Source organism: Fistularia commersonii, chromosome 16, assembly GCF_037954325.1.
Source record: "Fistularia commersonii isolate RoL2024-O1a breed Wild chromosome 16, RoL_Fcom_v1.0, whole genome shotgun sequence".
NCBI lineage: Eukaryota > Metazoa > Chordata > Actinopteri > Syngnathiformes > Fistulariidae > Fistularia > Fistularia commersonii.
The window spans coordinates 11,273,903-11,301,192 of NC_141299.1; the positions used below are offsets into that span (position 1 = coordinate 11,273,903).

Genomic DNA, 27,290 nt, shown 5'->3' on the forward strand with positions numbered 1-27,290 from the left:
TTTGTTTTGAAAAATTGTGTTAATTCTAGAGAAGAAACCACAGGGAAGACCCAGGACACGCTGGAGAGACTGTCTCTAGGCTGGCCTAGGAATGCCTTGAGGTCCCTCCCAGACTGTGTGTGGGTGAGAGAGAGGTCTGGGCCTCAAAACTTTGGATAAGGATGGGGAAGATGGATGGATGGATGTTCATTCCAGTTGAAATGTATCATTCCATCCATCTTCTGCCGCTTATCCTGCACTCAGGGTCATGGGGGATGCTGGATCTTATACCATCTGTTATCGGGCGAGAGACAGGGTACAACCCGGACTGGTCGCCAGTCAATTGCAGGTATTATTACATTATCTATAGATGATCTTTATAGGATTGTATGGAAAGGAATGAAGTCTTGCAAACACCTCATTGCATGAAATAGCCCATATCTATTCCAAATTAGTTGTATTTATTACATTTCAAAAGTTTCAAATAAAACTCTGTATGAAAATGGCAATTTAATGTGTAATAACCCCAACTGTGCATCAAATACCCATATATTTTTTCCCCAAAATGCTCAAATGAGTTAATGAAATTACCTTAAACACCAATGATAAAAATCAGCTTTGGTTAAATAATTTCAGTCAGCTGCCACATTAGCATTTGCTGTAATTTGGTGAGGAAATTGAAGACTTTCACTGTCTATTGAAAAGAAAAGTTTGAGTACAAGAGAAGCCATACAAACAAAACTGCAGCAAAGTCAAATGAACTAGTCATGAGTTCAGTGTGAAAAAGTATTCAACTGCAAAGACATAATGACATATTACATTTAATACATTTAAAACACAAGGAACTCCATCATCTGAGAAAAAAAATCCACCTCAGAACAAAATTATTCTGTGTGATACTTGCTTTCAGAGATGTAAAAAAAGATCATGAGCAACTATAAAAGGGGAGCAGCAGTGAATTTAAACACGAAATACTAAATTATGCAGCATAGAAAAATGGATAGTTAGTTCCTCACGGAGCAAGAGCAGGTTTTGTGCTCTAAATGGTGGCACCTGATCATAACTGCCTCTGTGAGACCCTTGATATGTTTTTCAAGGATGCAAGAGTTTGCTGCTAAAAAAAAAAATTAAATTAAAGGAACCATTGTCTACTTTGTCTGTATAATCCAGGAATCCAATAGTGAATGTTTTTCTTTTGCAATTTCATAAAAGACAAATTAAATAAATGCCTTCCAGGCACAACAAATGTTTATTTCAACAATAGCCATTATAAAAGTTTATAACATGTCAATATTTGGTGCTACATAGGCAGTTCATACTATTCATATCTAAAAACCTGACATCAATAAATATAACAAAAATTCAATAATGGACATTCTATTCCTAACAACATTCGATTGCAACTTCTATGTTTGGAAATTACCCAGACATCACATATCCCTGTATGTATATGACAGAAGTCTTTACAAGAATTCAAACTCACACGAATGCAGACACGCACACATACACCCACACAAGCACACACGTACACACACATGCACACACACACATTTATCACAAGAAGCAAAGAGGCCCCAAGAAAGCTGTAATTTCAGGGACTTGAGATGGCGACATCCTCTTGACACCAAGATCTCGAATGGGAAGGAACTCCATATCACCTCGATGCAGATCTGTGCTTCCCCAAACCCTGACAAACACTTCTGCCTAAAAGAGATAGACAAAAGAGACATGAAGGAAATAATAAACTGAGTTGACCCCGATTGGTTCAATTTTATAAACCTTAAAATCATAATTCAGTGGCTGATATATTTGGATCAATGGGATACAGGTCAAAAAATAACTCCCTGGCTCTTTCTCTCAATCTATTATTGTTATTATTTTAAATGGCAAATTATTTTTAAAAGGGGCCATCTTCTGAATGTTCATATACATAGATATTTTATACTGGTTGTTCAATCTAAAGATATGGTTAAAAAGATTCTGAAGTAATGAATTTCAAAACTGAATATGAGGTGATAGAAAATTGCTCCAGAAAAGATCAATGGAAGGTAAATCTTCTATATACTGTAAAATAGTATCACATGTGCTTTTTAAATTGAGTTATATCAGTCAAAACTATCACTTTATATTGTTTGAGAACAGGGGTTTTTTGTACTTCAAAAAACATGGCCCCAAAGAACCGGATCAGTTATTTAACAATAATCTTAGATCATTTACAGCAGGCAGCTCGAGACATTAATCATAATAAATAGCACTTTCAATTTTTACTGGATGATTTTTAAAAATATGTGCATTATATTATTTTAAGTTATTTCAATATATTTTTAGCTAATCTCATTTGTATTGTTTTTTTTTTCGAGGGGATTAGTGAGACCACTGATGAAATAATGTACGTAAAACGACTCTATGACTGATGAGTACTGGTCTGTTTTTAATCACCAAATGAATCAAATCAGTCACTCAATAAGTAGAAACACATTCTCCCATGGATTCTCTCCTGGTAATTAAATCTCTTGTGTACTGCTCATTTATTTCTTTTGAGTCCAACACTGAATAGCAATACGTCTGACATTGGCTTTCATTATCAAGCCCCCCCCCGAAAAAAAAGACAACAAAAACACCAGAACATTCACGGGCCTGTGTTTTGCGCTCAGCTGAAAACACACACAAGTCAGTTTACGCTTTGGTTGTATTTTTACTTTGATCAGACAGGAAGATTATCTATTCTATTATATTCATAATAAATGTGGCTCATGGCTGATATTTCATTGTTTTGTTTTTTTATACATTTGAGAAGACCAAGTTCTTCAAATGAAAACTTACCTCAAAACCTTTCATAGTCACTTTGGTCAGATGTGAATCAATCTCCCTGCCACTGTCTCCCATGAATTGAACGTGCCCATTTGCTAGTTCGTTGTTTGTGCTGGCAGGCCTTGACTGTCCTGCAGCATAACTTATGGTCATATGCTGAAAAGATGTGTGGCTGTGTAACCGCAAAAACCTCAGCTGGACAACATCCACACCTGTGTATTCAAACTATCAGACACAACAGACATTTATCTTTAGCGTCAATAGACATCTCTCTTGTATTACTATTCTTAATAAATTCCTTAAACAGCAGTCTTACCTTTTCCCCACCATGCTGCTGACTATACCACTGGATAGACATCTCTGACGTCTGATGGTCTGGTTCCTGGCTAAATTTTATCTACACAATAGAGCATCATGCACAGGACGGTCTCAGAAAATTAGAATATTGTGATAAAGTTCTTTATCTTTTGTAATGCAATTACAAAAACAAAAATGTCATACATTCTGGATTAATTACAAATCAACTGAAATATTGCAAGCCTTTTATTATCTTAATTTTGCTGATTATGGCTTACATCTTAAGAAAACTCAAAAATCTTATCTCAAAATATTAGAATATCATGAAAAAGTAATTTTTGTTTTTTAATCGCATTCCAGAAGATAAAGAACTTTATCACAATATTCTAATTTTCTGAGACAGACCTGTATTTATATTGCTGAAACAGTTTTTTTTAAATCATCTTTTCATATTTTGAATGTTTTCAATAGGTTGTGGGCTTCTTTTAACAGTCAAAGAACATGCCTGACAGCTACATTAATCGATAGAAATAGCCACCTCAGATTAAACACATGGATACAAATGTAAAGAGGAAAATAATAATATAGCTCAATACGGCTCAAGGGTAACTATTACAAGTATATTGAACATTAATAAGTAAATAAATCTGTGATTGTGCAATAATTATTGTTGCCAGTCACTGTAGATCCTTTAACATGGAAATGCTTGTACCTGTGATTTTTGAGGGTCAATGCAAGTTGTTCCCCCTGCAGTGAAGTTACAGAACACTCTTAGAGCATCATAGGGACAGCCTTGGTTGGGGTCCATGTAAAAGAAACCTGAATTGTAATGGAGTTGAATGATTGGTCATCACATTGTTATACAAAGCAATAAAGCTATTTATAAATATTAGAAAATTACCCTCGCATGTAGACTGGCAGGAGTGTATCATTTTGACTGTCTTTACCATTTCTGTCTTTTTCGTTTTTCATTGGAAGTTTCCAAGGAAAGTCAGGATAATGGTATTGCCTTCATTTCATTGTGTTTTTATTTTTCAAAATTAACTACAGCAGCACTGACACAGATCGACTACACTGCTGTAAAGGTCTGCCCCTTGTAAATTAAGATTATATTTTAACTATTTCTAAACAGTGCAGATGTTCAAGTCTTTGGCCATTCATTCAAACCTACTGAGAATCCTCCTTCAGTCTTCATAGCTCAAATACACATATTTTGATAAAATCTGTCAGTTACCAAATTACAAGCAATTTTTTCACACTACTCTGGTCACCTGGCACTACAACATGACCATGGTACAGATGCAGCCAGCATCATCACAATACTTTTTTCTGATTTACAAATAAAAATCGTCCTCACTAACCGGTTACTCTTATGAAAAAGCTGTGAGGCTGGGTCTCTCGGTTCATCCAGTTGCATGTCACGGGCTAAATCGTTGCCGTACCACACTGATCATTGATTATGAGCATATCATGACACGCACCATCTTTCAGATAAGGGTGCATGAGCCCCAGCTCGTGGCAGGTGGTTGCTGGGTCATCCTTGGTCCCAAGGGGCAAGCTGAAGAATTCCTCTGTCTCATCACCTTGAGATTGTGTCCTTGAAATTGGACTGGTCTGCTGGACAAAAAATATAATGTAGTCATTAAGCTAGACAACAAAATTCACTACCTTTGGCAGGGATAATTTTATATTATAAGACTACATTTTAGTACAGAGTCATTTTATGTTAAGGGATTATCCACAAAGTGAGAAAAGGATTTTGTTTGTTTGTTTTTTTTAAATTTAAATTTTTTGTTTACATACAGTCAATGAAATGAGAGTGTCACACTAATCCCCCATCCATAGTTTAACGCTCTAGATTCATTGCTAACTCAAGCCACTCAATATTGATATCAAAATGACTCCTACAGGTGTTGACTTAAGTATTCATCCAGTCCTTTTGGTATTAATTATTATTATGGATAGGATCAATATATTGTTCAAGTACAAAGTATACATTATACCAACCTTTTCTTGCTCTTCTCTTGTCCGTAAGAGATTTTGTGTGGAATGTGGCACACTGAGCAACTTGGATTTTGGATTAGACTGCGGTTTAGTTGTCTGACCTGGTTTTGCTTCATCTTTTATTTCTTGTTGTTGTGCAAGCCTATATTTACTTGGTACACCTGGTTTTCCCTGCAAGGGAAAAAAAAAACAAAACTTCTCTTTAGGGAGACAGAGAAATCTACCAGAACCCAAAGGGATTTACACTTCACCCAATCTTAAAATTACTGCAAATATTTGTGGTTTGTTTTGCTGATGTTTATTGTTCACTTTTACTTGTATTATGCGTTTAACATCTTACAGGAGGTCCACGCTTGCCCTTCACTCCCTTGAGTCCTTCCTCGCCTCTGAAACCTTTCATTCCCTGCAAAGGCCAAAAAAAAACAGACAGATCGTGTGGTAATTTTTTACATTTAAAATGAATGCATTTGAATTGCAAAGATCCTTAATGTGAGGCAACTGTCTAATATTAAAACATAATTCTCTACACAAGCTATGCATGTGAAGGCGTCCCCTACCTTCTTTCCCTGATGTCCCTGTAATAAAAGCATAAAAGAAAAAAAGAAAAAAAAATGACTTAACTATTTCTGCATATTGATAAGAATAACTAAATATCAGAACAGTGTACCAGTTGTCCAAGGAACCCTATCTGCCCAGGTGGACCATGAGGACCAGTATCACCCTGTGGAAAAACGGTGATTGATTGATGAAAAGATCAATAGCTCAGACAGTTACAATCACTGTGAAATGAGAAGAAAAGGTTCTTGCCTGCCTTCCCTTATGACCTGTCTGACCTTTTAGGCCCTGCAGTCCAGGGTTTCCCTTATGTAAAAAGAATAAAAAAAACAGTTGATCAACATTATATAAATACTCATAGGCACTTTGTGAATTATTTGAGCTTTCAAATCACAACTACCTTCAGCCCAGGTGGCCCGACCGTCCCCTGCATCCCCATATCTCCTTTCAGGCCCTTTGATAGAGAAAGTTTGAACCCCACTCTGGATTTATATTTGTTTACATTCTACAACAGTTTGACTAGCTACATATTAAGTACCCACAACACACATCGGTTTTAAAATATTTCCCGGTTACAAACAAATCAAAACAAAATACTCTTGAAAAATATAAATTCAGTCATTTTATGAAGAGCTGTAACAGCTAATCACAATTTAAAAAGCATTACAGAGTGGAAGCCTTCCTCTGAAAAGATAGCACATAAGTGATAATGGAAACACACATTTTACGTGGGGAGGGGAGAATATCGTCACCCTCTTAAAATAATCGCCTTATTCATTTTTTTTGAAAAATGATATTTTTTGCCTAAATCATCACCTCATGATGCTGACCACCTCTGGCAAAATTGCCAACATCCTCAGTTAAACAAATTGTCCCATTCTACCTCTTTAGTAGAAATTGCCTGTGTCAAGAGTGTGTCAAATGGTTCAGTTTTTTGTGTTTCCTGAAATTTCTGAAAAAATGACTCAGGCGATTATTTTAAGAGGGTGATGATATGTACTCAATTAGGGGGACGATGCACTTGGCTTGAAAACAGAATTTTACCAGTGAGCCAGTCATCCCTGTATCGCCCTTCTCTCCCACCAGTCCTGGGATACCCTGTTTTAAGACCAGTGATGCAGATCATTACTTGAGCAGGTTTTCCTTCCAGTTTAAAAGCTATTTACACCTAAACTGACATACCCCTGGTCCCACTGGTCCGGGTGGTCCCTGCTTTCCCTTTTGTCCACTTTCCCCCTAAGAAGCCCAGTCAAGTGACAGGAGACAAAGTTATCTTAGAGCCCAGACCATCAATAACAAAAACATAGATGATTTTACTCGGTCACAGTTGTAGAATGAAATGTTGTTTTGCACCTTAAAGCCATGCGCTCCTATGTTCCCTCTGATCCCAGGCGGCCCAGACTTTCCCTGTAACATTTTATTTCTTAAATGCATTTGACATGAATTTTATCTGTAAATCAAGTTTGTGCATATGTTATCCTTACTATCACACCAGGCTTGCCAGGTGTTCCAGGAACTCCTGTTTCACCAGCCTCGCCCTTTGGTTTAAAGCAGGAAATTATTCAGTTTGGGAAAAAAAGACTGATCAACAGACTTAATGACGGGATGACACGTTTCTCTTACCGGATCTCCTTCATTACCCTGGACACCCAGTAATCCATCCAACCCATCAAGACCCTGAAATAGAATAAAATATAAAATACAGTTCAAGACAATCTATAACAGTCCATGACCGACTTTGAAAGTCCTTGTGTTTTTTATGTTATTGATTGTACATTAATGGAATTCTTGACTGCACGGAAAAGATCATCACATGCTTTCAACAGCTACGGTGTAAGACAACATGTTTACTGCTTGTAAACTTTTGAAAGCAGCAAAATTCACAAGTGGTCGTGTATATAGTGACACAATGTCCCGATACTGCGACAACAAAGTTAAACGTTTTTCATCTGTACTCCACAGTGATTGACTGATGTATTCTGATGTAAGACTGATGTAAGAAAATGTATTCAACGGTGTCTGTCAGGATACTTGCAGGTTGTCCAGGTTTTCCAGCAGGGCCTGGCTTTCCTGGTGTCCCTACAGCGCCCTAAAAAAGGGACAAAATTTGAACTTGAAAGTCTTACTCTATCTGTAATTGCACAAAGTGTATGAATATTTATTAGATCAGATGCAAAGAACATAACACCCCACCAAAAATACTCTGCAATGACGATAAACATATTACAACCAATGGTTGCCAGTACTAGATACTATGATTTTTTTTTGAGACATTAAAACAATGGTTTTAACTGAAATTATATGATTTAGATTTAGTTTGTTCAGTTTGGTTTTGTCATATCTGGGGTTAAATGAATAAATATGCGACTATTTCCATTGATTTCTCATTTATTGAGAAAGCTCACATTCTTTCCAGGAGCTCCTTGGTCTCCATTTCTTCCAGGACTGGAATTTCTTCCCTGATAAAGACAATATTAGTATCATGACCGCATTATTTCATTAACAACATTAGGAGCTTGTCTGATTCACAGCATTTCTCCAACCTTTGCCCCTTTGATTCCTTTAATTCCGGGAAACCCTGGAGGGCCGGAGGGCCCAGGTTGACCTTCAGCACCTGAGGCACCAGTGAGCCCTTTCTTCCCTATCTTCCCCTAAAAAGGGGTGAAATACTTTGAATTATATCATTTCTGTAGGAAAATACGTGTAATACACAGAATAAAAAAAACAACACGAGAAAAATACATCAATTGAAAATGTTAAACATGTGAACTCTTACCACTGTGCCTTGTGCACCTCGCTCTCCTTTTATCCCTTTTTGACCTTGTATGCCCTACAAACCCACAAACACAAGGCGTTTTGAATGGATTTGTTTTTTAACTGTAGAATATCGATTCTCTCTTTTGTACGGTCATAATCAAGATGTCATGTGCTTTTTTCCAAGCGGAGCATAATGTGTTGACAGAGAAAACAGGCATGCTGTGTCACTGCGGTAACATTGTAATACTGTTTAAATAATACACTTGATGTGATTAATCATTGACGCACAGCACGTTAAGAAATCCTACCATCTCTCCTTTGATGCCTGGAAAACCAACTTTTCCGTCATCGCCCCGATTGCCCTGAATTCGAGTAGTAAATTTGATTGGTCACACTTTCATTTACAAAACCTTTTGAAAATCTGAATTTTTATATTTGCTCCACCTTTAGTCCACCCATTCCAGACTTGCCATCGGCCCCTCTGCTGCCCGGCAATCCCTTAAATGAACAAATAAAACCATAAATTCTAGAACACACTTTCTGTTTCAGTGAATCTAAAATATACATTAATCATTCACACAGCCACAATTCCAAAATATCTGTATACAATTTAGCCATAACAGATATCTGTATTCAGATAATTTGCTTATCCATTCTGACATTCAGTTCAGCTATAAAACAATACATGTATGTAACTAATGATATTGGAATTAAGCAGTGTTTTGCTCATGTACCAAAGAGGAAACAAGAGTCTTGGGGACCTCTGGAACTTCCGTATGTTACTAGGTTAATGCCAAAACTTGTAAGTGCTTGAAATGAATCCACTGACTCTGTGACCAGTGAGCATCTGCCATGATATAAGTGTGTATCCGTGGGTATCTAAATGTCTCCTCCCATCCATTGTACACATGCTACAACTGCTTGGCTTCATATAAAAAGAAAGCAGATATAACACCAGGCTGGCTACAACCCTGACATGCCTGCCAGTGGAAATTTTAGGTGGTTTATATGTGGAAGAAGACCTTTGATGGAAACCTTAGACCATTTAGCAACAAAAATCATGCTAAAGTCATGAAAGGGGAAAAAAACTTGTGATCCCCATATGCTTCTTACTTCAAACTCAGTTTGAACAATCACTTATGTTTTTTTTTTTACCCCAACAGATGGTGTCAGCAATAAAAACATTTGATACATAAAACATACAGGTGTTGAAGGTCCAGTTGTTCCTGGGACACCCAAATGTCCAGGGGAGCCCTAAAATGACGGGTCAAAGTTCTTAGTATTTATTCGTTAATGTATCAGATATCATCAATAATGAATGGATTGCCATGAGACAAACACAAAAAGCATTTTGACACTGATTGTAGTTAAAAATCCTAGGTATGTCACTGACAGCGAGGCCTTGGAGTCCCTTTTGGCCTTTGGCTCCTGTTGCCCCTGTGTGTCCCCCTGGCCCAAATTGCCCTGGCAAACCTCGTTGACCTCTGAGACCTGGGTCGCCCTGTGGAAGCATTCTTTATGTTTCACATTCTCAGCTAAACAGTGACAATCTTAAAGAACACAATTCATTAAGTCAAATCATCCATTGTTTTTCACTCAGTTTTAATCAGAGGCGACTGACCCTCAACCCTGGCTCTCCTTGCTTTCCTGGCTTCCCCTGTGCACCGGTGTATCCCTGCAAAGGGGGCAGACAACTAAGGGAGGGAAGTGACAACATTCTCCAGCACATACATTGCAATTTCTTCAGACATGATACATCACAGAGTTTAGAAGTTATCAATCCAGATGCCCAAAGACATTGCTGTTAACCAGGCAAATTGATTTTTGAATCAAATCATTCAATAATAAGAACCTCTTGCCCAAAAAAGGCTTCGGGCAGGAAAATCCTGAACCAGAAGCCCAACTAAAATGTTAACTGGAATTTTATTATGAAAAAAGAAGACATCAGCTTAGGAATCTGGCTGGACTAATTCACAGAAACAAACAGCAAGCCAGTGACGACTGGCTTGGCCTTGTACTAAGGACAATGATGATGTTCACCATTGTTGTTGGAGCACTAGAAGATCACCACAGAACTAAATCTTGGTACACTAGATCTTGGAAATTGTGTATCAGGAAGTTACTGATTATTGTTTGGGATGTCAGTGAACGTACAACTTTCTTGAAAAAGATATGGTAATGTGCTGAGTAAATATTTTCTTCATATCAAGCAAAACTTTTTTCAATGCTTACTTGTTTCCCCGGAGGACCTTTAACTCCCTGTGGACCTAGGTTGCCTTTGTCCCCTTCAATTCCCTTTGCTCCTTTCTTACCAGGAGGTCCAGGGTTTCCCTTATCCCCCTGAAATAAAATGTAAAAATGCCTTACATGAGTCCTTTTTAAATTAGGACTAGTTGCAATGGCGTGGCAAAAAAAACAACAACCCTGAGGTCACTGCATAAGAAAAGTACAAAACTACATTCACTCACTGAAATGCCTTTTTGACCCGCTCCTCCATCATGTCCCCTGAGGCCCAATGAACCCTAGAGCACAGCAGAGTTTACTGAACATGTGATCAAGCCACCACTTAGAATTCTTTTGTGAAACATTGGCAGCCATTGATAGCAAAAATCTGCATTTTTCAGTGAAGGGATTCAGAATTAGAGAAAAAAAAAATCTGTAACCAACACATTCTAATCAATCTACCTCCTCACCATCGAGACCAGCAGTTCCCTCCGGCCCCACAACACCTTCAGAGCCCTGGAGGAAGATGGACAGGAGCATCAGACAGAAATTACAAATCTATTACAATGGCTTTTACATAACTTAGATTTGGGGAGAATGAAAATGTTTTCAGATGAGCTCAAAAGAATAAACCTTTTGACTTACTCCAGCCCATGCCATGCTCTAGGCAGCAGGGTAGAAAACTGATGGATGGATTGATGGAATAAACTTTTACCTTTTCTCCTTTCACACCAGATATTCCAGCTGGTCCTTGAAGTCCATCTTTACCCTAAACGGGAAAAGAAATATATTTTTTCTTCAAAAGTTAATCATATGTATGTATAAAAAGTCATTTTAAAGTGGCCGCAGCATGCATGTACACTTCACCCAAACAATTTTTCTTCTTTAACCTGAATGATTTCGATTTTTACAAATAACATGAATCACCATGCATTTCTTTAGTATTTTTAAGATTGATCCAGCAGATAAATCTCATTTTTTGAAGGATGAATAGCAATCAAAAAGTCGGAAAAACATTTTTAATGGCAGTTTCACCATTGCCAGTGATTTAATGCTATGAATGAAGGCCCTTTTTCAGACAGTAACTTATATGAGGAAATTAAATTAGAATCATGCTGACCATGGATTATTTGAATTCATTAAATTGACAAAAACAACAGTGGCTGTTTTGTAGCATCGGCAGGAAGTTGTCAGGATTTTGAAGACCCTCGACATTTTAATGTAAACATACGATAAATAAATCATCTATATTAAAATAAACCAATCAAATCTCCCTTATTTTATCGGGGTATTGCTAAAATGTCCTGATTTTGGTACCCAATCAGAAATCAGCCTGTCTCTGAATTTTCATGGAGGAAATGTAGAGTTTACCAAAAGTAGTCCTTCAAACATTAAGTGATAGTAATTTAATGATCGAATTATTTCAAATAACCCTGAGTGTGATCAAACATGTTGCCTCGCGCTTCAATATTGTTTACTTAATGAGCGTTTTAAATGACAGTAAGGAAACAAAAGCAACAAATGTGTTAAAGTTGTGGGCTGTCTGGATATTTTCCTCACATTAGTTTTAGGATATTTTCCCCAGATTGAGAAAGAATGAGATTAGATTATTCAAGCTTTTACAGAACAAAAATTGCAAAGATTTGATCAGACAGAAGAAATATTTGTGAAACAAAGGCTGTTACAAGATTATGTATAATACAGGATTTTGACCCTGAGAAGAAACTGGATCAAAATTCATGATTCACGTATCTAAGGATTATTTAGCAGGACCTCTATCAAGCAAAACAACATACCGCAGCTGAAAATTTCAGTATGAATTCATTTTAAAAGTTACTGAATTACATTTCTTTTGGACTTTTCTATTCTGTCTTATTTGATTTCAGGAGGAGGGGATTTTATGCATTGATATGTTCTTAGTGATAAACGGGCCTTGATAAAAGATCCTCTCAAAGTTTACAACCAAAAACATATGATACACTTACAGGGTAGCCAATAACTCCAGGTGCTCCAACTGGACCTGGTGACCCCTTTTCACCTGGTAGGCCACGGGGCCCAAACTCACCCCATGTTCCAGTGTTACCCTGGATACCCTGAGGATACATACATACAATGTCATGTTGTGAACTGAAGTTCAGATCTACTTTGTTTTTTGATTGCTGTTACGCTCATAAATAACAGCCACAATACATTTTCCTTATTTATATACTTGAGGTTGACTTATTTGAAATGAATGAATCACAGAGATCACTGTACAGGAGGTCCTTTGTATCCTTGAGGTCCCAGTGTGCCCATTGGGCCCTAGAAGATGATGGTGCATAAGTCAGATGAGATGATAAATTGTCTGAGTATTCATAAAAATATATTTTGGAATAAAACTGCATGAACTACAGCTGTAAAACTGTGCACCGAAAAAAACCCAAAAACGTACTTGAGGGCCTGGTTTTCCCCTTGGTCCCTTCTCGCCTTTCATTCCCTTCATGAAAAGAGGTTTGTAATGTAACCAAGAGTGAATAATTCTAACCACCATGACAGAATGATTTCGTCTTTTGACTAATGATAACACAGATTCATTTGTCAGTGATTTTTTTGTTTAGGACCACAAAATTGTATACCTTTTCTCCTTTACCCCCTATTGGCCCTCCTAAGCCGTCTTTTCCTTTAGAACCCTAAAGGGAACAAAAACATATTGATCCGTTTTACTTTTAGTTCAAAATATCACAAAATATATCACACGCGATCTTATACTTCTTACTATATTTCAGAGTAGTTACAGAATACAAAGATAAATTGCAAGATAAAATGCAAACCATAAAATAACAGGACATATCCAGACATTAGATATAAAACGAAAAGCGGGATAAAATTGAAACACATAGTGCTATCAATACTCCTGTGTAAATTAAGCTGAAAAAAAAAGAAAAAAAAAGTCAGGGCATTAAAGAAAAGTAAATAAAAAACAAAAACTCATATCTGGCAGATTATGTGACCATCTGAGAAATGAGGATAGGGGAACCAACTGAGCTAAATAAGTGGTGATGACATAGGTCTGCAATATACACTGGGGAATGACAATGGTGTTCTCTAAAATATGTTACCTTGGAGCATTATAATTATTCCAGTTTCTAGCATTACTCATGGAGGAGGGTAATGAGTAAATGACAGATGTCTGAGCATGAAAAAGTAAAGCACCAAGTTATCATTTCAATTTAATTAACAACACACCAGATCTGAGTTTTGTTGTTTTTCTGGTCAAAGAAGCATGAGCGAGTCAGACCTGATGTTGGCATCAAAAATAACTACGATATCCTAAAATGTCACATTTTGTGGTAACTTACTTTTTTTCCTGCCTTTCCTGGAATTCCAGTCATTCCTCTACTTCCAGGCGCCCCCTGAAAAATGATTGCGATTTAAAGCATTTAAAGTGTTTTTTAATAATATTTGTCTCCTTTTGTCAAGTTGCTGACCATTCAATGTGTGCAACCTATTTTTATGACTAAAAAATAATTAAAAAAAAAAGCCTTTGAGAACAAAGGTGATGAACGCTTACGTTGTTTCCTACGGGCCCTTGGAGGCCAGCAGCTCCGGTTTTTCCAAGCAATCCCTGTGTGAAATGTGAGGCTTCTGTTATCATCACTAAAGTTTTTTTTTTATGGATTCAGATTGTCACAGAGTAAACTCACTTTTGGACCTGGATATCCACTGTCCCCACTCATTCCATTTGCACCAGTTGATCCCTAATGGATGGAGGTTAAGGGTTCCTCAAATTAGCATCATCAATTAGCTTCCGAAACAAAACAGCAAAGGACGAAACCTCGGTAAAATGTCACCTGGCTCCTAACCATAGTAAATTATTCTGTTTTCAATGGGTCAAAAATGTTATCATACAGTAGTTGACAAAATGATCTCCATTGTAGAGGTGTCCTAAAGCTGCACCCTTTTTTTTTAATATCCAGCAGGGGTCGACCAAATTGTTTGCTGACTCTGATGGTCATTTAAAATGTGTTACTCTTTAGTGTCTGTTGCTCTTCTGATAGTTGATTGTCCCATCCATCCATTGTCTACCGCTTTTCCTGCATTTAGTATCGCAAGGATGCTGGAGCCTATTGTGATTGGGCAGGAGGTTGGGTACACCCTGGGCAGGTTGATCCCAGGGCCTCATAAAAAAACAGACGATTGGGCAATTTTTCCAATTTATTCCAATTAACCCCTTTTTTTGGACTGCGGGAGGAGACTCACTTAGAAATTGCAGAGAACATGTAAACACTATACAGAAAAGCCCCCTGTTGGACCCGAACCAGGGTCCTTTGGTGAGGCGGAATCGGCGTTCAAGGTCCCATTTTGAATAAATTGGGATAAAAGGCCAAAATGATAGTCTTGATGCTTCAAATGTGCAGCCTTCACACCAGCATCACGGAAAATATGTCAACTTCTTTCATGTTTCTCATATTCTGGACATTCAGAAAAAAAGATCTAGTCTCACCATGGCTCCAAGAGCTCCATCTTGACCCCTGTCACCTAAATGACCTTGAAAACCCTGGAATAGAGGACAGTGGAAGCTCTTGTATCAGTTTTACATTTTTTAGTCTTGAAGTCTAATTTATGTATTGACACAGTTATGTTCTCTTTCACTTGTGTGAATGTTTACAGGATATGGACTGGTTGATATCACAAAGGTATTACCTTTCCAGTTTTGTGTGTGGTAAAGAGGAAGCCTCAGTTTGAAATCAGTATCTCCTACATGATATCATTACCTTCTGGCCCTTAGTTCCAGTAGTGCCTGGGACTCCTCTTGTCCCCTGTACACACAGTTTACACACAAACACACATGATCTCACTAAATGTCAAAAGAGGCAGAAATTTGAGAAGAGGAATCCAGAAAAAAGGCATTAAAATAATTTTTGGGATTCAAAAGAAAATATTGGATTAAAAACATCAAAACACTAGAAATCATGCCAGGGGGCAAGGCTTTATTATCTAAAATATACAACTGTAACTAAAGTATATCTATTGAGTTGCTGAAGAAAACAGTGATGCCAAGTGTATAGTACTGCATTCCAGTAGAGTTGTAGACATGAGAACTTTAGAAACATAGGGACCTTAATACCAGGTTCTCCTTCAGGTCCTCTCTCGCCTGGTTTTCCCATCTCACCCTGCAAATGGAAAACATGTCAATGTTTTTGATTAAAAATGATCGTTCACATTTACAGTAACTGTGCAGTCCATAAATTCATACTCACAAATGGCCCAGGCACTCCAGAAAATCCTCCTCGACCTTCTCGACCCTTTGAAGTAACAATGGCAATGATTGATAAGGCTGTAAATGTATGCAACTTGTTCCAGTAATGTTGTCATAACCAGGATTTACTCCAGTGTCAGAGCACTCCAGCTCAGACCCTGCTGATTCGAAAGGGGCATGCGGATAACATTAGCAAAAATATCAGCTATATAGTTGAAGAATTTTACTTTCTAAATTGTTATATATTTGTGTGATCCATGAGTTCAGCCATTAATTTGATTTAGGTGTCAAGATTTAATTTTACAATACCCAATGCTGAATGAATGTGGTGCCAAAAATATACGTACTATTCAAACACTGAAATAAGCCAAAGCAGTATTTATACCAGTGTTCCATGCACTTGTCCTACCTTATCTCCTCGAGGCCCAGCAATTCCTTGAATACCAGTTGGCCCTCGATCCCCCTATAAAATCAGATATGTAGATCCAGATGAATTTTTATATGAAAAAAAACAACATATATATGTATATATATATACAGGACTGTCTCTGAAAATTTGAAAATTACTTCTTCATGATATTCTCATATTTTGAGATAAGATTTTGAGTTTTCTCAAGATGTAAGCCAGAATTAGCAATATTAGAATAATGAAAGCTTGCAATATTTCAGTTGATATGTAATGAATCCAGAATGTATGACATGTTTGTTTTTGTAATTGCATTACAGAAGATAAAGAACTTTATCACAATATTCTAATTTTCTGAGACAGTCCTGTATATGTAAACTCAAGTGATCATTTGCCATAACTTTGTAAAACACACCTTGGGTCCATCCTTCCCCTGCTTCCCTTGCTCACCCATAATGCCATCGAACCCCTATACAGGTTAAGACAAGGAAAGACGTCTTTTTTATGATATAGAAATAAAAATAGCCGTCCCGTCTTTCTTTATAAAGCTGACTAACACTGGATCCAGAGAGTCCCATTGGTCCTACTGGTCCTGCATGTCCCTCCAGTCCGGTTGGGCCGCGGCACCCCTTAAATCCCTGTTTACCCGGGGGCCCTGGGGGTCCCTATAAATAAAAGCAAGAACATGTTGAATTGAATTACCGACCTGTTCAATCGATCAACAGAAAATTGAGCTGTTTAAAAATGGGATCAACCTCACCAGGTCGCCTGCAAATCCCATATCCCCCTTCTCCCCTCGCATTGCTTTAGCCCCCTGGGAAATTAAGATAGCATACACAAACAGAGAAGCAAAAAACAGCATTTTGCTCAGTGGTTTGAAACCGAAATGGTTGCACATCCCAAAATGTAATTAGAAAAAACATTTGATATGACTGTAATGTAATCCATTACAGTTCACGCAAAAAGTTTAGACACATTCAATAATGAAATTGCTTTAAATAATCTTACGGGATCACCTGAGGATCCACGCGTTCCTGAGATCCCAATGGCTCCCTGAAATCAACCACAACAGCAACAACAGAGAAAAACAACTGAGGCTGAACTACATCATGACAAGGTCATTACACATCAGAAATCTTATTTTATCAGGGTAATCAGTGATGCTGTTTTCTTACTTTAAGTCCATTTGGCCCAGGTTCTCCTATATCTCCTTCATCTCCTGGCTTACCCTGAACAAGGCATAACAACTTAGTTGATGGTTGCAATTCAGAATTGTGTTTATCATTATTCTCGAAGAGTGCTTACGAGGTCTCCTTTTTGACCTGGGTGTCCACTAGGTCCTGGGTTTCCCTGTGGAAATATTATGTTTTGTTGACATGATATTTTCTGACAAGCCATCATGTAAACAACAGGCACAATCTCACACATGAATTTAAAATGGAAAAAAAGGAAAAACCCAAAGCAGATAAAAAAAAACATGTCTGTATTTTAGGTAAGTTAAAACACAAAACAAAACAAAACAAAACAAAACAAAACAAAACAAAACAAAACAAAACAAAACAAAACAAAACAAAAGACAGGATCCATATTTAAGTCATCAAATATGGAACCTAATTCACAAACTAAATAAAAAAAAATATATGTGGCCCTTTATTTATCATTAAATGTTACTGTTGTACATCAAGTACCTTTCCACAAAACTCACTGTCATTTTGTCAGTGCCTTTTTGGGTTAATAAAAGGGAACAATGCATGAATTGTGATTTAGCAATAATGATTAGTATTTCCAGGATATCAAACCGAGATCACGCAGTGCCATGGAATAAAATGATTGATATTGTTTCCGTCTTGCACCTGAGGGCCACCAATTCCAGGAAATCCAACATTTCCATCAGTGCCACACTCTCCCTGAAATAAAACATGAAGAGGTGAGAAAATGTCAGTGGCTTATCTTTATTGTTAATGAAAAGATACTGGTTTGTCACCTGAGCACCGTTGGGTCCTTTGGGGCCCATTTCACCCTGCTGCCCCTGACAACAGAAACATTGGTTTGTAAACATATTACCTCTCAGGTTTGATTATAGATTTAATAACTGGGTTATTGACTTACTGGTGGTCCCTTTACTCCCGGAACACCCTTTATTCCTCTGGGGCCCATTTTCCCCTTAGAGGACACATTATTTAGGCATTAATAGAAAATGGGATGCTTGCACCCTCTGATTATACAAAATGAATGACAACATGTATAAATATTCAGTATTACACGGTTTTCATGTATTTTGAACGTACATGTGGTCCTGGTGGGCCACCAAAGCCTAGACCTCCAACCTCTCCCTATAAAAACAATTAGACGAGAATGTTGAATAATTTGAAACAAGAATAGCTGTGGCATAAAAACATATATACTTTTGTGTTTATCTGATTGTCTGGCACTGACCTTGGGTCCTGATGGTCCAAGGAAACCGGAAGGACCTCTGGCCCCGGCCGATCCCTGTAAGAAACAGGGATGATGATATAGCAATGTCATAGGGAAACATTTCACTTTACACTCATGATGTGGTCAATAAGTCATGACATTATAAAACAGACTCATTTTCGCACTCTCGTGATGAAATTCAGTGAAATGAAACTGCAGTTGAACAGCTAAGCCATCCCTCCTTACCATGTAGCCAGGAAGCCCAACAGCACCTCTGATACCTTTATTTCCCTGTTTACATAATAGACATAAATGTTTAAGTTATCTACACAAAAGAAAAGAAAAGCAGAATATATATATCAAAATGCATGCACTCTCACACAAACAGGGTACTTGTAATGGATAATTTCTTGCCTTTTTTCCTTTTACACCTTTATTTCCTTGCGGTCCAAGCTCCCCTTGATAACCCTGTATATGATAGAGAAAGAGATTTAACACAATTACAAGCTCCGATTGTACATGATGGAAAACGCGACAATAAAGAGTAATAATACTTGCTGACAGAATGTGTCTTCACATGTAATGCCTACATTGAATTGTACACTGGAAGTCCAAGCTACTCTTACCCACTCACCCGGCTCCCCTTTGGTGCCCTGCTCTCCACTGTAGCCTTGGGGCCCCTACAGGGACAAACACAAATTGTATTTTTTCTCATATATATATATATATATATATATATATATATATATATATAGGCTGAAAGACCATATAAAGGGGGATTAAACTTTTTTTTAATCTCAAGAACAATTCCTGTCAAAATCATCTTATGGCAAGTGAAGACATTTCAGCTCTCTTACTTCTTCAGCTCATCCCCTCTCAGTAGAGAGGCGAAATGTCGTCAAGGGAAGAAGATCCAGTTGCCACAAAAATAAGTTTTTGACCATAATTAACCAAAATCTGGATGACTGACAACCTCCAGACATCTTTAACATCAGCAATAACCTCTGCTGATAACATCAGTGACTGTATATACAGGACTGTCTCAGAAAATTAGAATATTGTGACAGAGTTCTTTATCTTCTGTAATGCAATTACAAAAACAAAAAATTCTTTTTCATGATATTCTAATATTTTGAGATAGGATTTTTGAGATTATCACAATATTATCACAATATTCTAATTTTCTGAGACAGTCCTGTATTGATGATCTAAAGGATGACAGGTGCCTCAGACTTCTTGGTGCGTTACAATTTTTTTACACAGAATGGCGAAACCCAGCAATACACCTTTGCAGTTAAATGGAAGAAAACATTTCAAGTAAAAAAACATAAACATACTATTTTGCAGACTCACTTGTTCACCAGGTATACCTGGAGCACCCGGATCAGCGTCACCTCCTGGAGTCCCCTCACTTCCGGGTCGACCCTGGGGACCTGGCATACCTTGTGGCCCGGGACTGCCCTTGGACAAGTTTAAAATACAATACAGGCTGTCAAGACTAGGTGATGGCATTTCTGCACAGGAATTAGAGAGGCTAGTTACTCTCTGCCCATGGCTATGAAGTGAAAATCAAAAAGTAAATACAAGTATAATACATAGATCACATTTATCTATTCACAATGGAAAATAAACCCAGCAGAATAGGATGGGTGAAATCGGGGGAACAACAATGACTAACAAGAACAAGCTTCTCATAAAGTGTGTTCGTGGTTGTTCAAATGAGACACTCTACCGATGCGAGTGTGTTTGTGTGTGTGTGTTGAGGTGGTGGCTTCAAACTTGTGCTGAACAGGCAGATCAGACAAGAGCGAATAAAAGACTGTTGAGCATCACAAAGGGCGGGGTGTCACAGTCAAAAGCACAACACAGATAACAGGGGAAAAAGAAGCGACGGTAATTCCTCAAGCTAGTCGGGTGGCCATGAAACAGTGACAAAGGGCTGCAGGGAGAGTTTGAGCAGACCATAAAACTCCCAGCTGGCATTTCACCCAACTCAACCTTTTTCTGCAGCGTCATTTATAAAAAGAATGCATCGAGAGATTTATCTAAGTTTGAAATCTTTGTATAATGCATACATGAAGCTGATATGTATATACACATGTTTATAGCCACGCACTGATATGTTAAGCTTCCACTGTCCATTTAACCCCAGATGACTCAATGAAATGTATCCCTAGCCGTTGGGGAAGCTGGTAACCACTTCTACTCTGAATACTTTTGCGCAGTAGTTACTTTGACAAGTTTTCAGGGAATTTTGCATTTTCGTTGAGATTGGATTCTATATTGCACACAGGACACTAGTAATATAAATGTGTTTCAGCCAACCCCTATCTCTTCTACATAAGATACAAATAAAGTACAGCAATACCTACAATTGTCCCCCTAACTCCTTTCCGTCCTTGCTTCCCTGAAATTCCAGGTAGCCCCTAAAAAAAATCATAAAGATGTCCTTTGCAAATTCTTTGGTCATGTCATGATGCTTCATTTTAAAAAAGGATCATAGATGTTTTTGAAATTTCAGCAGAAACAAGTATGCAGTGCTACTCACTATTGGTCCATCACTCCCAGGGGGTCCAAGAGGTCCAGGAAGTCCCTTCATTTTCTAAAAATAAATTTGTAATTTTCTTACACTCTCAGAAATTCATTAAATATCCCGGTCCACAGAGAGGGGGAGGGAAATGTTCCATGTAAATGAAAGTTATGGTACTTACAGGCCAGGAAGAAACCAGCTTTTTGTAGAATTTCTTTTTCTGTGAAAAAGAAAAAAACAATTTATTTTTTGATATATGCTTTTATTTATTGTTATTATTGTTTTTTATAAACCATTTACCCTGATGTATACATACTCAAACAAATTAACCTGAACTAGAAATGCATTTGATTGACTCGTGCGTAGTGTAATGTTTTACACTCAACAACATACTTCAATAGATTGTTGTACATTTTTACACGACTACAATATATTTCAAGTTCCAGATGGCAGGCAGCAAAAACAGTTTACCTTAAAAATCTCCCATTCTTCTTCAGAAGTTTTGAATACAACAATAGCAGGCATCCCGGGAGGACCGATGGGACCACTGTACCCTGTCCGCCCCGTTCTACCCATCACACCTTGGTATCCCTGAGAAGACAAATAAATAGCTATAGATGGGCTTGGATTTTTTTTTTTTTTTTTCATTTTTCAGCAAAAGTCAAAATGGGAAGAGATGAGTTGTAGGCATTATTTGAGAATATTGGGAATCTAAAGGAGTTAACAGTAACTTTTTTTTGGTGTGAAAAGTCAACCTTAAATCTGAAACCCCTCTTGTTAAACTACACCAGTCAATGGAAGTATATTCGAGGGAGCCTTAGCTCTATTGCTTGATTTGATTTAAGACTGAAATAATTTCATTTACCAGAATTTGCCACTTTAAATCCCTTTGGGAATTGTTTATCAAAATAGCTTACTGTATAATGCAAAGCTTATTTGTTTGATGATCAGTGTTCACATAATCTGTTTCTGACTTTCAACAGTGTCACTCCTGTCTACACAAAAAGACAGTGGTATAGTTCACAAAATATATCAATCTTTTAAACTTTGCCTTTGTGACTGAGTACCAGACTACTAAAAAAGGAATACTTTTTTTTTTTACATATGCTATTACAAAAAGCTGGATTTGCATGTGTTTCTGTAAAATAGCGTGGGGGTCACCAACATTTGGGGTCAGGGTATTTCCGAAAAACAACCATTTCAGTGAATAACCCCTTTTTGTCATTGCAGTGAAAGACTTGAAGATGAAGCAGAAAATTAACATCTACCAAATGTTAAATAGAGAACCTATAAATTTGATTGCTAATGTATCAGAAAGGCATCATTACAACTCCAGCCAGAAAGTAAAGAAAAAACAAAAAACAAAAGCTAGACTTAGAAAATAACAAACCTGTATGTGCACTTTTAAAAGTAGATGGACAGATTTTCATGTTGTGATGTTTTATGCACATTTTTTTTTGAGAATTTCAGGTACAGTACTGTGTAAAAATCAACAATCATTGAACAAAACAGAAACAATTGCCTTTCCCTGTAGAAGACATTTACACAACCGATTATTGACAGTCAATGGTTTGTTAATTTTTTCCATAACCTTAATTTTTCCCCATAACCTCCTCATTATTTAGCAATATAAACATTGCAGCACAACAACGCAGTATGTAAACATGACACAGAATAAAAAAACACATAAAATCACAAATGTTTCAGGTGTTTTTACACTAAATGAATACATACTTTTTCTCCTTTGGGTCCTTGGAGCCCTGTTAGCCCTGGGGTGCCCTGTAATCCCTTGAGAAAGAATGAGATCAAATAATGATTTACAAAATAATCATAGCGGTAATATAAAACAAAACCATTAAATACTATACAAAACACCAGAGTTCATCATTTTTGTAATTACTGAAATGGTTTTAGTAGATCTGTGCAAAAACTTCAGTAATCGGAGATGAAGATTTAAAAAAAAAAAGGACAATCTATTAGATTAAGCACAGTCAGAAAAAAAAAAAAGGCCAAAAATAAACAGATTTCTTGCAGATATGATGTTAGCATGTATTCTGATGAAGTATTTTTGCTTTTTGCCCTCTTGCAAAGCTGGTTGGGAATAAAAAAAAAAGAAAAAAAGAAAAAATGGAAATAATCTTCTTTCAGTCCTTAATCACAATAGCACCGTCTGGCCAGAAGATGGCAATGCTTACTTTTACTTACGCATGCCCAAAAAGGCCCATAACTTTCCTCTCTCCCTCTCTCTCTAGTGGAGCTCCCAGGTGTGAGAATTGACACAGATATATGTTGCCGTTTCAGTCATCAAATCAAGTCTGCAGAAATTCAATTTCTCCCAAGGTCATGACAGGAAATTAGATAAATATGTTGCACAAATGTGATTAAAATTTCCAATGTGGCTTGAATATGAAATTATAACATCATTTGCACTCAGTCTTCAATAGCACTTTGAATAACCCCAAGTTTATATGCCATCGAGCCTAAAGAAACATACCTTGTGATTACATTATTTGCAATCACAGTATCAGACAAGCATAATCAATATCCTACCCTTTGCCCTCTGACCCCAGGTCTTCCTCGTCCATGTCCTGTGTCTGTTTGAGGTGGATCGACTGCTTCAGTGGTCTCCACGGCCTCTGAATCAATGAAGTCTTCTCTGTTGATCCTTTGCAGGGGATTCAGTGATTCAAGGAGGACATTTTCTGCTTTCAAACCATCTTTGTCTATCTTTGCATGTTTTTCCACCTTCTCCCCTTTTGGTAACTTGTTTTTATCCTCTTCTCTTCCTCTGCCATGCCCTGCCACTTGACTGGGGAGCTTTTGTGTTTTTTCTGCTTCTAGTGAAGCTATTTCCAACTGGTGTTTTTCATCTGTATCACTAATTGACAGATTCCTCCTATTGGCCACAGTTTCTATGTTACCTTGTAACGTTGTTGTAGAAACAGTAGGGCTTCCTAAAGGAATCTGATTCGCAGCTGAATCTCCATCTGTTTTCCTAGGAGATACATTCTCTTGCGTCGCTCTGAGGACTGAAGCAAGAACCGTCGGTCCTAATAAGGCCGGAGATGATAATACCTCATGCCCACCCTCCATCACCCCTCCATCTTCGGAAGAGCTTTGACTACTAGGAAGCGCAAACCCAGATTCCATCGTAGGACCTGGAATTTGTGCAGAGGAGTTTAAATACGGGTCTGAATTATCATATGTTACATCAGCACATACTTTTTTCAAGGAACCAGGAGCGACAGGGCTCTCCCGTTGGACGTGTGGAGCTGAAATGGCTGTTTCAACATTTTCAAACAGAGGTGTATCCGTCATGGCTTTGCCATGAAGATGATCAAGCCGTTCGGTATGGCCAACATTTTCGTTTAATTTAACACGTGGACTTCTGCTTGAAATGCTGCTTCCTATACGCCGGCCCTCACTTGTTTTTATGCATGCTGTAGGATGTTGAGTAGTAAACTGCAGTGGTAAATTTTCAGAAAAATCCGTCACTGGTACAACTGGTGCACTGGTCCCAGTTTGTGACACCTGACTCGCGGTCTTTGTTTCTTGAGTTGTTGATTCGCTGGCCTCGGTATCCATGTGAACCTCTGGTTTCCCTGCTCCTTCAGTGTCATCATGCCGTGCATGTGATGCAGGGAGGGACTTGGGTGGATGGATCAGGGGAGCACGGCTGCTGACTGGATCAAGCCTTGGTGTGAGCTCAGTGGGATTGACCTGTAGATGCGTGTGATGAGAGTTTTCCGATGCCCCGATGCCAGGTGGAGCGGTTGCCTTACCTACAGTTCTCGCCTCCTGGAAAAGTGTCACAAATAAATCCTGAGCCCACAACTGGATGTGCTGTACAGCACCCCCTGACAGCAATGTAATTTTTTTTAATAACTATGTAATAGTTGTTCCCAATCATTAAATTGTATGGCAAAATTCCACAATTTTGTATTTGACCAAGAAATAAACAAAAAAAAAAAAAATCAAAATAGAACAAGCCATATGAATAGGTGGTGCAAAGAAAAAAAAAATGGAAATGCATGTGTTAATCACTAGATTATTTATATTGTTCTTAAGTGGAAATGAATGAAATTTCCTAACTTTAAACCCTGGCTTTTTTTTTTTTTTTTGTTACAAGGCAAAGCTAGTTATATAATGACAATATGTAGAAGAGCAAAATGAAATTGCCTTTTTCATTTCAGAAAAGTTCATATTTTCCATCAAAGAGAGCAAAGAGAGCATTTTCCTAACTTTAAACTCTGGCTTGTTTTATTTTGTTTTTGTTACAAGGCAAAGCTAGTTATATCTTGACAATATGTTGAAGAGCAAAATGAAATTGCCTTTTCCATTTTAGAAAAGTTCATATTTTCCATCAAAGAGAGCTAATGATTTAGACACATGATTGGGATCCTACAGTTTAGACAAGTGCTAAGTATCTTACAAAGCAAGTTGTACCTCCATCAGTTTGGCTGCTGTTGGATCTCCAAAGACAAAGATCACCTGCGGGACAATCCCCTACACAAACATACAAGGCACAGTTTTGTCCTAAGTTTTCATTTCCTAGACATGATAAAGCATAGATGGTTTTAAAAATTACGTTTGTCACAATAGTCCTCATGATACACTGTACACATTGTTCTGTTTCTTAACTTGCACAGGGAGTCATCAGGAAAAGGAATGTCAAAAACGTGGAGGATTTTGATTACAGAAAACGAACAATACCAAATTATACATTCTTATTAGGTGAAATAAATGTCTTTCCCCTGCCAGTATGAGAGCGAGAGTAAAAAATAAGTTATAGTGCTAGCAAATTATAATGAAACAAAGGTCATGTTAAAACTAGAAAAAAAAAGTCTTCAAATAAACAATTGAAAACCGTTGTGGCAAGGATCTAAAGAGATGTATTTTGTTTTCCCCCTAAATACAATGGTTATTTGAATTTCCCCTTACTCAGTTGCATGATTGGTTCGAAGGAAAATCATGATTTTCGGAGGTCATTTTTCTTTAGTAGTCAAGTTTTAATACGGTGTCTGGCGACAGATAGTGAAAGCATTTAAATATTTGGCCTGGAAAGAGTTTGAGTTTCTAATGCAATACAGCTGTAAAAAGTCATTTAAAAACATGCATACATTTACAGAAATACAAATAAAAGAAGCCAGTAAGGCTTATAAGTATCTGACACTTGTGTGGCAAACTGCATTCAGTCAGTTACATTCTACTGCATGATGAAATACTAAGATTTATGTCAGTCAAAACAAATTCTTTACAAATGTTAGATTGGTAAATAGATGATCACCGGCTACAAAACAGAAAAGTTCTATTGGTCAGGTGCCCAGCAACAATAGAAATATTTCGGGTGAATAAGCAACATTTTGACAGACAAATTCTACTTACGCAGGTCAGCAGCAGCGTCAGTGGTCGCTGCATGGCTTCTGATGGAAGATATCACTCGATGCCTTTGAATTTCCTTTCTGTCTGTTAATCAAAGCGCCACACTGCGTCTAATGCCCGTCCAGGGGCTGCACTTGGGGGGAAAAAAAAACCCCACACACACACACACACACGCCTCCCAGGCGGACTGAAGCAGAGCTGACCTGGCAGCTTGAACTGAGATGGTGAAATTAGAAAAAAAAAAAAAAAAAGTAAGTCATACACTCCGAGCAGAGGGAAGAGCTTTACACAGTTATAGTTGTGACGGCATACTAATACACATTCGCACACATGTGGATATCCATGTGGTTCCCGTAACAACCGGACAGATGAGTGTCAATCACATAATCTGCTGCAGTTTCCCTTCTCAGAGTGAGAAGCAACAACCTGGCCGTGTTGTCTTCTGGGCCTGTTGATACACTTCTGCCGTATTCTCACACCCCCATCTGGTCCAGAGTCAAGAGATTAATAGCGAAGGCGAGTTTTAACCAAATACACAAATGTCACTGCTAGTTCAGAATGATAAGTGAGATCCTTTCAATTTGACTACACGCCATCATTCACAGCATTATTTCTTACTAAATATCATCCATCACCTCCAGGTTGTGTGATGCACGGGAATATTTTAAGGCTACGTCTGAATTTCGACTGAA

General features: G+C 37.7%; 4 protein-coding genes and 1 long non-coding RNA gene across 7 annotated transcripts; all 5 read right to left on the reverse strand.

Annotated features, from left to right (window-relative positions):
* Positions 1 to 1,088: 1,088 nt before the first annotated feature.
* Positions 1,089 to 7,323, reverse strand: LOC147225918 (collagen alpha-3(V) chain-like). Of its 3 annotated transcripts, XM_086161987.1 has the most exons (16): positions 7,270 to 7,323; positions 7,131 to 7,184; positions 7,000 to 7,053; positions 6,829 to 6,882; positions 6,691 to 6,744; positions 6,047 to 6,100; positions 5,759 to 5,952; positions 5,649 to 5,666; positions 5,432 to 5,494; positions 5,095 to 5,262; positions 4,569 to 4,704; positions 3,800 to 3,906; positions 3,107 to 3,187; positions 3,003 to 3,015; positions 2,803 to 2,921; positions 1,089 to 1,683 (listed from the first exon to the last, which is right to left on the reverse strand). In XM_086161987.1, the coding sequence occupies exons 9-16, from the start codon at positions 5,489 to 5,491 to the stop codon at positions 1,534 to 1,536; spliced, it is 834 nt and encodes a 277-aa protein (XP_086018113.1). In that variant the 5' UTR covers positions 5,492 to 5,494; positions 5,649 to 5,666; positions 5,759 to 5,952; positions 6,047 to 6,100; positions 6,691 to 6,744; positions 6,829 to 6,882; positions 7,000 to 7,053; positions 7,131 to 7,184; positions 7,270 to 7,323; the 3' UTR covers positions 1,089 to 1,533. The 3 variants fall into 3 exon arrangements, with proteins under 3 accessions (XP_086018113.1, XP_086018112.1, XP_086018111.1); XM_086161986.1 differs by having other exon boundaries at positions 2,803 to 3,015; positions 5,925 to 5,952; XM_086161985.1 differs by having other exon boundaries at positions 2,803 to 3,015.
* Positions 7,324 to 7,591: 268 nt separating this feature from the next.
* On the reverse strand, positions 7,592 to 10,700 carry LOC147225919 (uncharacterized). The gene is made up of 9 exons (XM_086162231.1): positions 10,636 to 10,700; positions 9,797 to 10,078; positions 9,607 to 9,657; positions 8,848 to 8,901; positions 8,712 to 8,765; positions 8,423 to 8,476; positions 8,190 to 8,297; positions 8,052 to 8,105; positions 7,592 to 7,735 (listed from the first exon to the last, which is right to left on the reverse strand). Exons 2-9 carry the CDS (start codon positions 9,914 to 9,916, stop codon positions 7,592 to 7,594), a joined length of 639 nt encoding a protein of 212 aa, XP_086018357.1. The 5' UTR covers positions 9,917 to 10,078; positions 10,636 to 10,700.
* A 75-nt stretch (positions 10,701 to 10,775) lies between these two features.
* LOC147225920 (uncharacterized) lies at positions 10,776 to 18,977 on the reverse strand. Its single transcript, XM_086162233.1, has 26 exons — positions 18,933 to 18,977; positions 18,708 to 18,761; positions 18,560 to 18,604; positions 18,381 to 18,434; positions 18,256 to 18,300; positions 18,125 to 18,178; positions 17,577 to 17,621; positions 17,447 to 17,500; positions 17,032 to 17,085; positions 16,829 to 16,936; positions 16,687 to 16,740; positions 16,275 to 16,328; positions 15,867 to 15,911; positions 15,726 to 15,779; positions 15,381 to 15,425; positions 15,110 to 15,163; positions 14,310 to 14,363; positions 14,177 to 14,230; positions 13,965 to 14,018; positions 13,242 to 13,295; positions 13,058 to 13,102; positions 12,883 to 12,927; positions 12,612 to 12,719; positions 11,342 to 11,395; positions 11,097 to 11,142; positions 10,776 to 10,925 (listed from the first exon to the last, which is right to left on the reverse strand). The coding sequence occupies exons 1-26, from the start codon at positions 18,933 to 18,935 to the stop codon at positions 10,900 to 10,902; spliced, it is 1,362 nt and encodes a 453-aa protein (XP_086018359.1). The 5' UTR covers positions 18,936 to 18,977; the 3' UTR covers positions 10,776 to 10,899.
* A 119-nt stretch (positions 18,978 to 19,096) lies between these two features.
* Positions 19,097 to 20,061, reverse strand: LOC147225921 (uncharacterized). Its single transcript, XR_015107301.1, has 3 exons — positions 20,040 to 20,061; positions 19,313 to 19,366; positions 19,097 to 19,154 (listed from the first exon to the last, which is right to left on the reverse strand). It is a non-coding gene; the product is annotated as an uncharacterized LOC147225921 (long non-coding RNA).
* Positions 20,062 to 23,754: 3,693 nt separating this feature from the next.
* Positions 23,755 to 26,643, reverse strand: LOC147225922 (uncharacterized). Its single transcript, XM_086162234.1, has 3 exons — positions 26,602 to 26,643; positions 25,663 to 25,722; positions 23,755 to 25,014 (listed from the first exon to the last, which is right to left on the reverse strand). The coding sequence occupies exons 1-3, from the start codon at positions 26,632 to 26,634 to the stop codon at positions 23,755 to 23,757; spliced, it is 1,353 nt and encodes a 450-aa protein (XP_086018360.1). The 5' UTR covers positions 26,635 to 26,643.
* Positions 26,644 to 27,290: the final 647 nt, after the last annotated feature.

Excerpts from the sequence above, each read along its gene's own strand:
- LOC147225920 (XM_086162233.1), bottom strand. Across the intron at positions 17,622-18,124 it reads CTGGAATTGGTGGCCCTCAG|GGAAACCCAGGACCTAGTGG; the intron begins GTGCAAGACGGA and ends ATATTTCCACAG. Across the intron at positions 15,912-16,274 it reads CTGGGCCTCGAGGAGATAAG|GGTCGAGAAGGTCGAGGAGG; the intron begins GTAGGACAAGTG and ends GTTACTTCAAAG.
- LOC147225922 (XM_086162234.1), bottom strand. The coding sequence starts at position 26,634 with ATGCAGCGACCACTGACGCTGCTGCTGACCTGC. Across the intron at positions 25,723-26,601 it reads TGACGCTGCTGCTGACCTGC|GGGATTGTCCCGCAGGTGAT; the intron begins GTAAGTAGAATT and ends ATGTTTGTGTAG. Across the intron at positions 25,015-25,662 it reads CAGCAGCCAAACTGATGGAG|GAGGCGAGAACTGTAGGTAA; the intron begins GTACAACTTGCT and ends ACACTTTTCCAG.
- LOC147225918 (XM_086161986.1), bottom strand. The coding sequence starts at position 5,491 with ATGAAAGGTTTCAGAGGCGAGGAAGGACTCAAGGGAGTGAAGGGCAAG. Across the intron at positions 3,188-3,799 it reads TTGACCCTCAAAAATCACAG|ATAAAATTTAGCCAGGAACC; the intron begins GTACAAGCATTT and ends TCTATTGTGTAG. Across the intron at positions 1,684-2,802 it reads TGACTATGAAAGGTTTTGAG|GCAGAAGTGTTTGTCAGGGT; the intron begins GTAAGTTTTCAT and ends TATCTCTTTTAG.
- LOC147225919 (XM_086162231.1), bottom strand. The coding sequence starts at position 9,916 with ATGCTTCCACAGGGCGACCCAGGTCTCAGAGGTCAACGAGGTTTGCCA. Across the intron at positions 8,766-8,847 it reads CTGGAATGGGTGGACTAAAG|GGCAATCGGGGCGATGACGG; the intron begins GTGGAGCAAATA and ends ACTCGAATTCAG. Across the intron at positions 8,477-8,711 it reads CAGGCATCAAAGGAGAGATG|GGCATACAAGGTCAAAAAGG; the intron begins GTAGGATTTCTT and ends GTGGGTTTGTAG.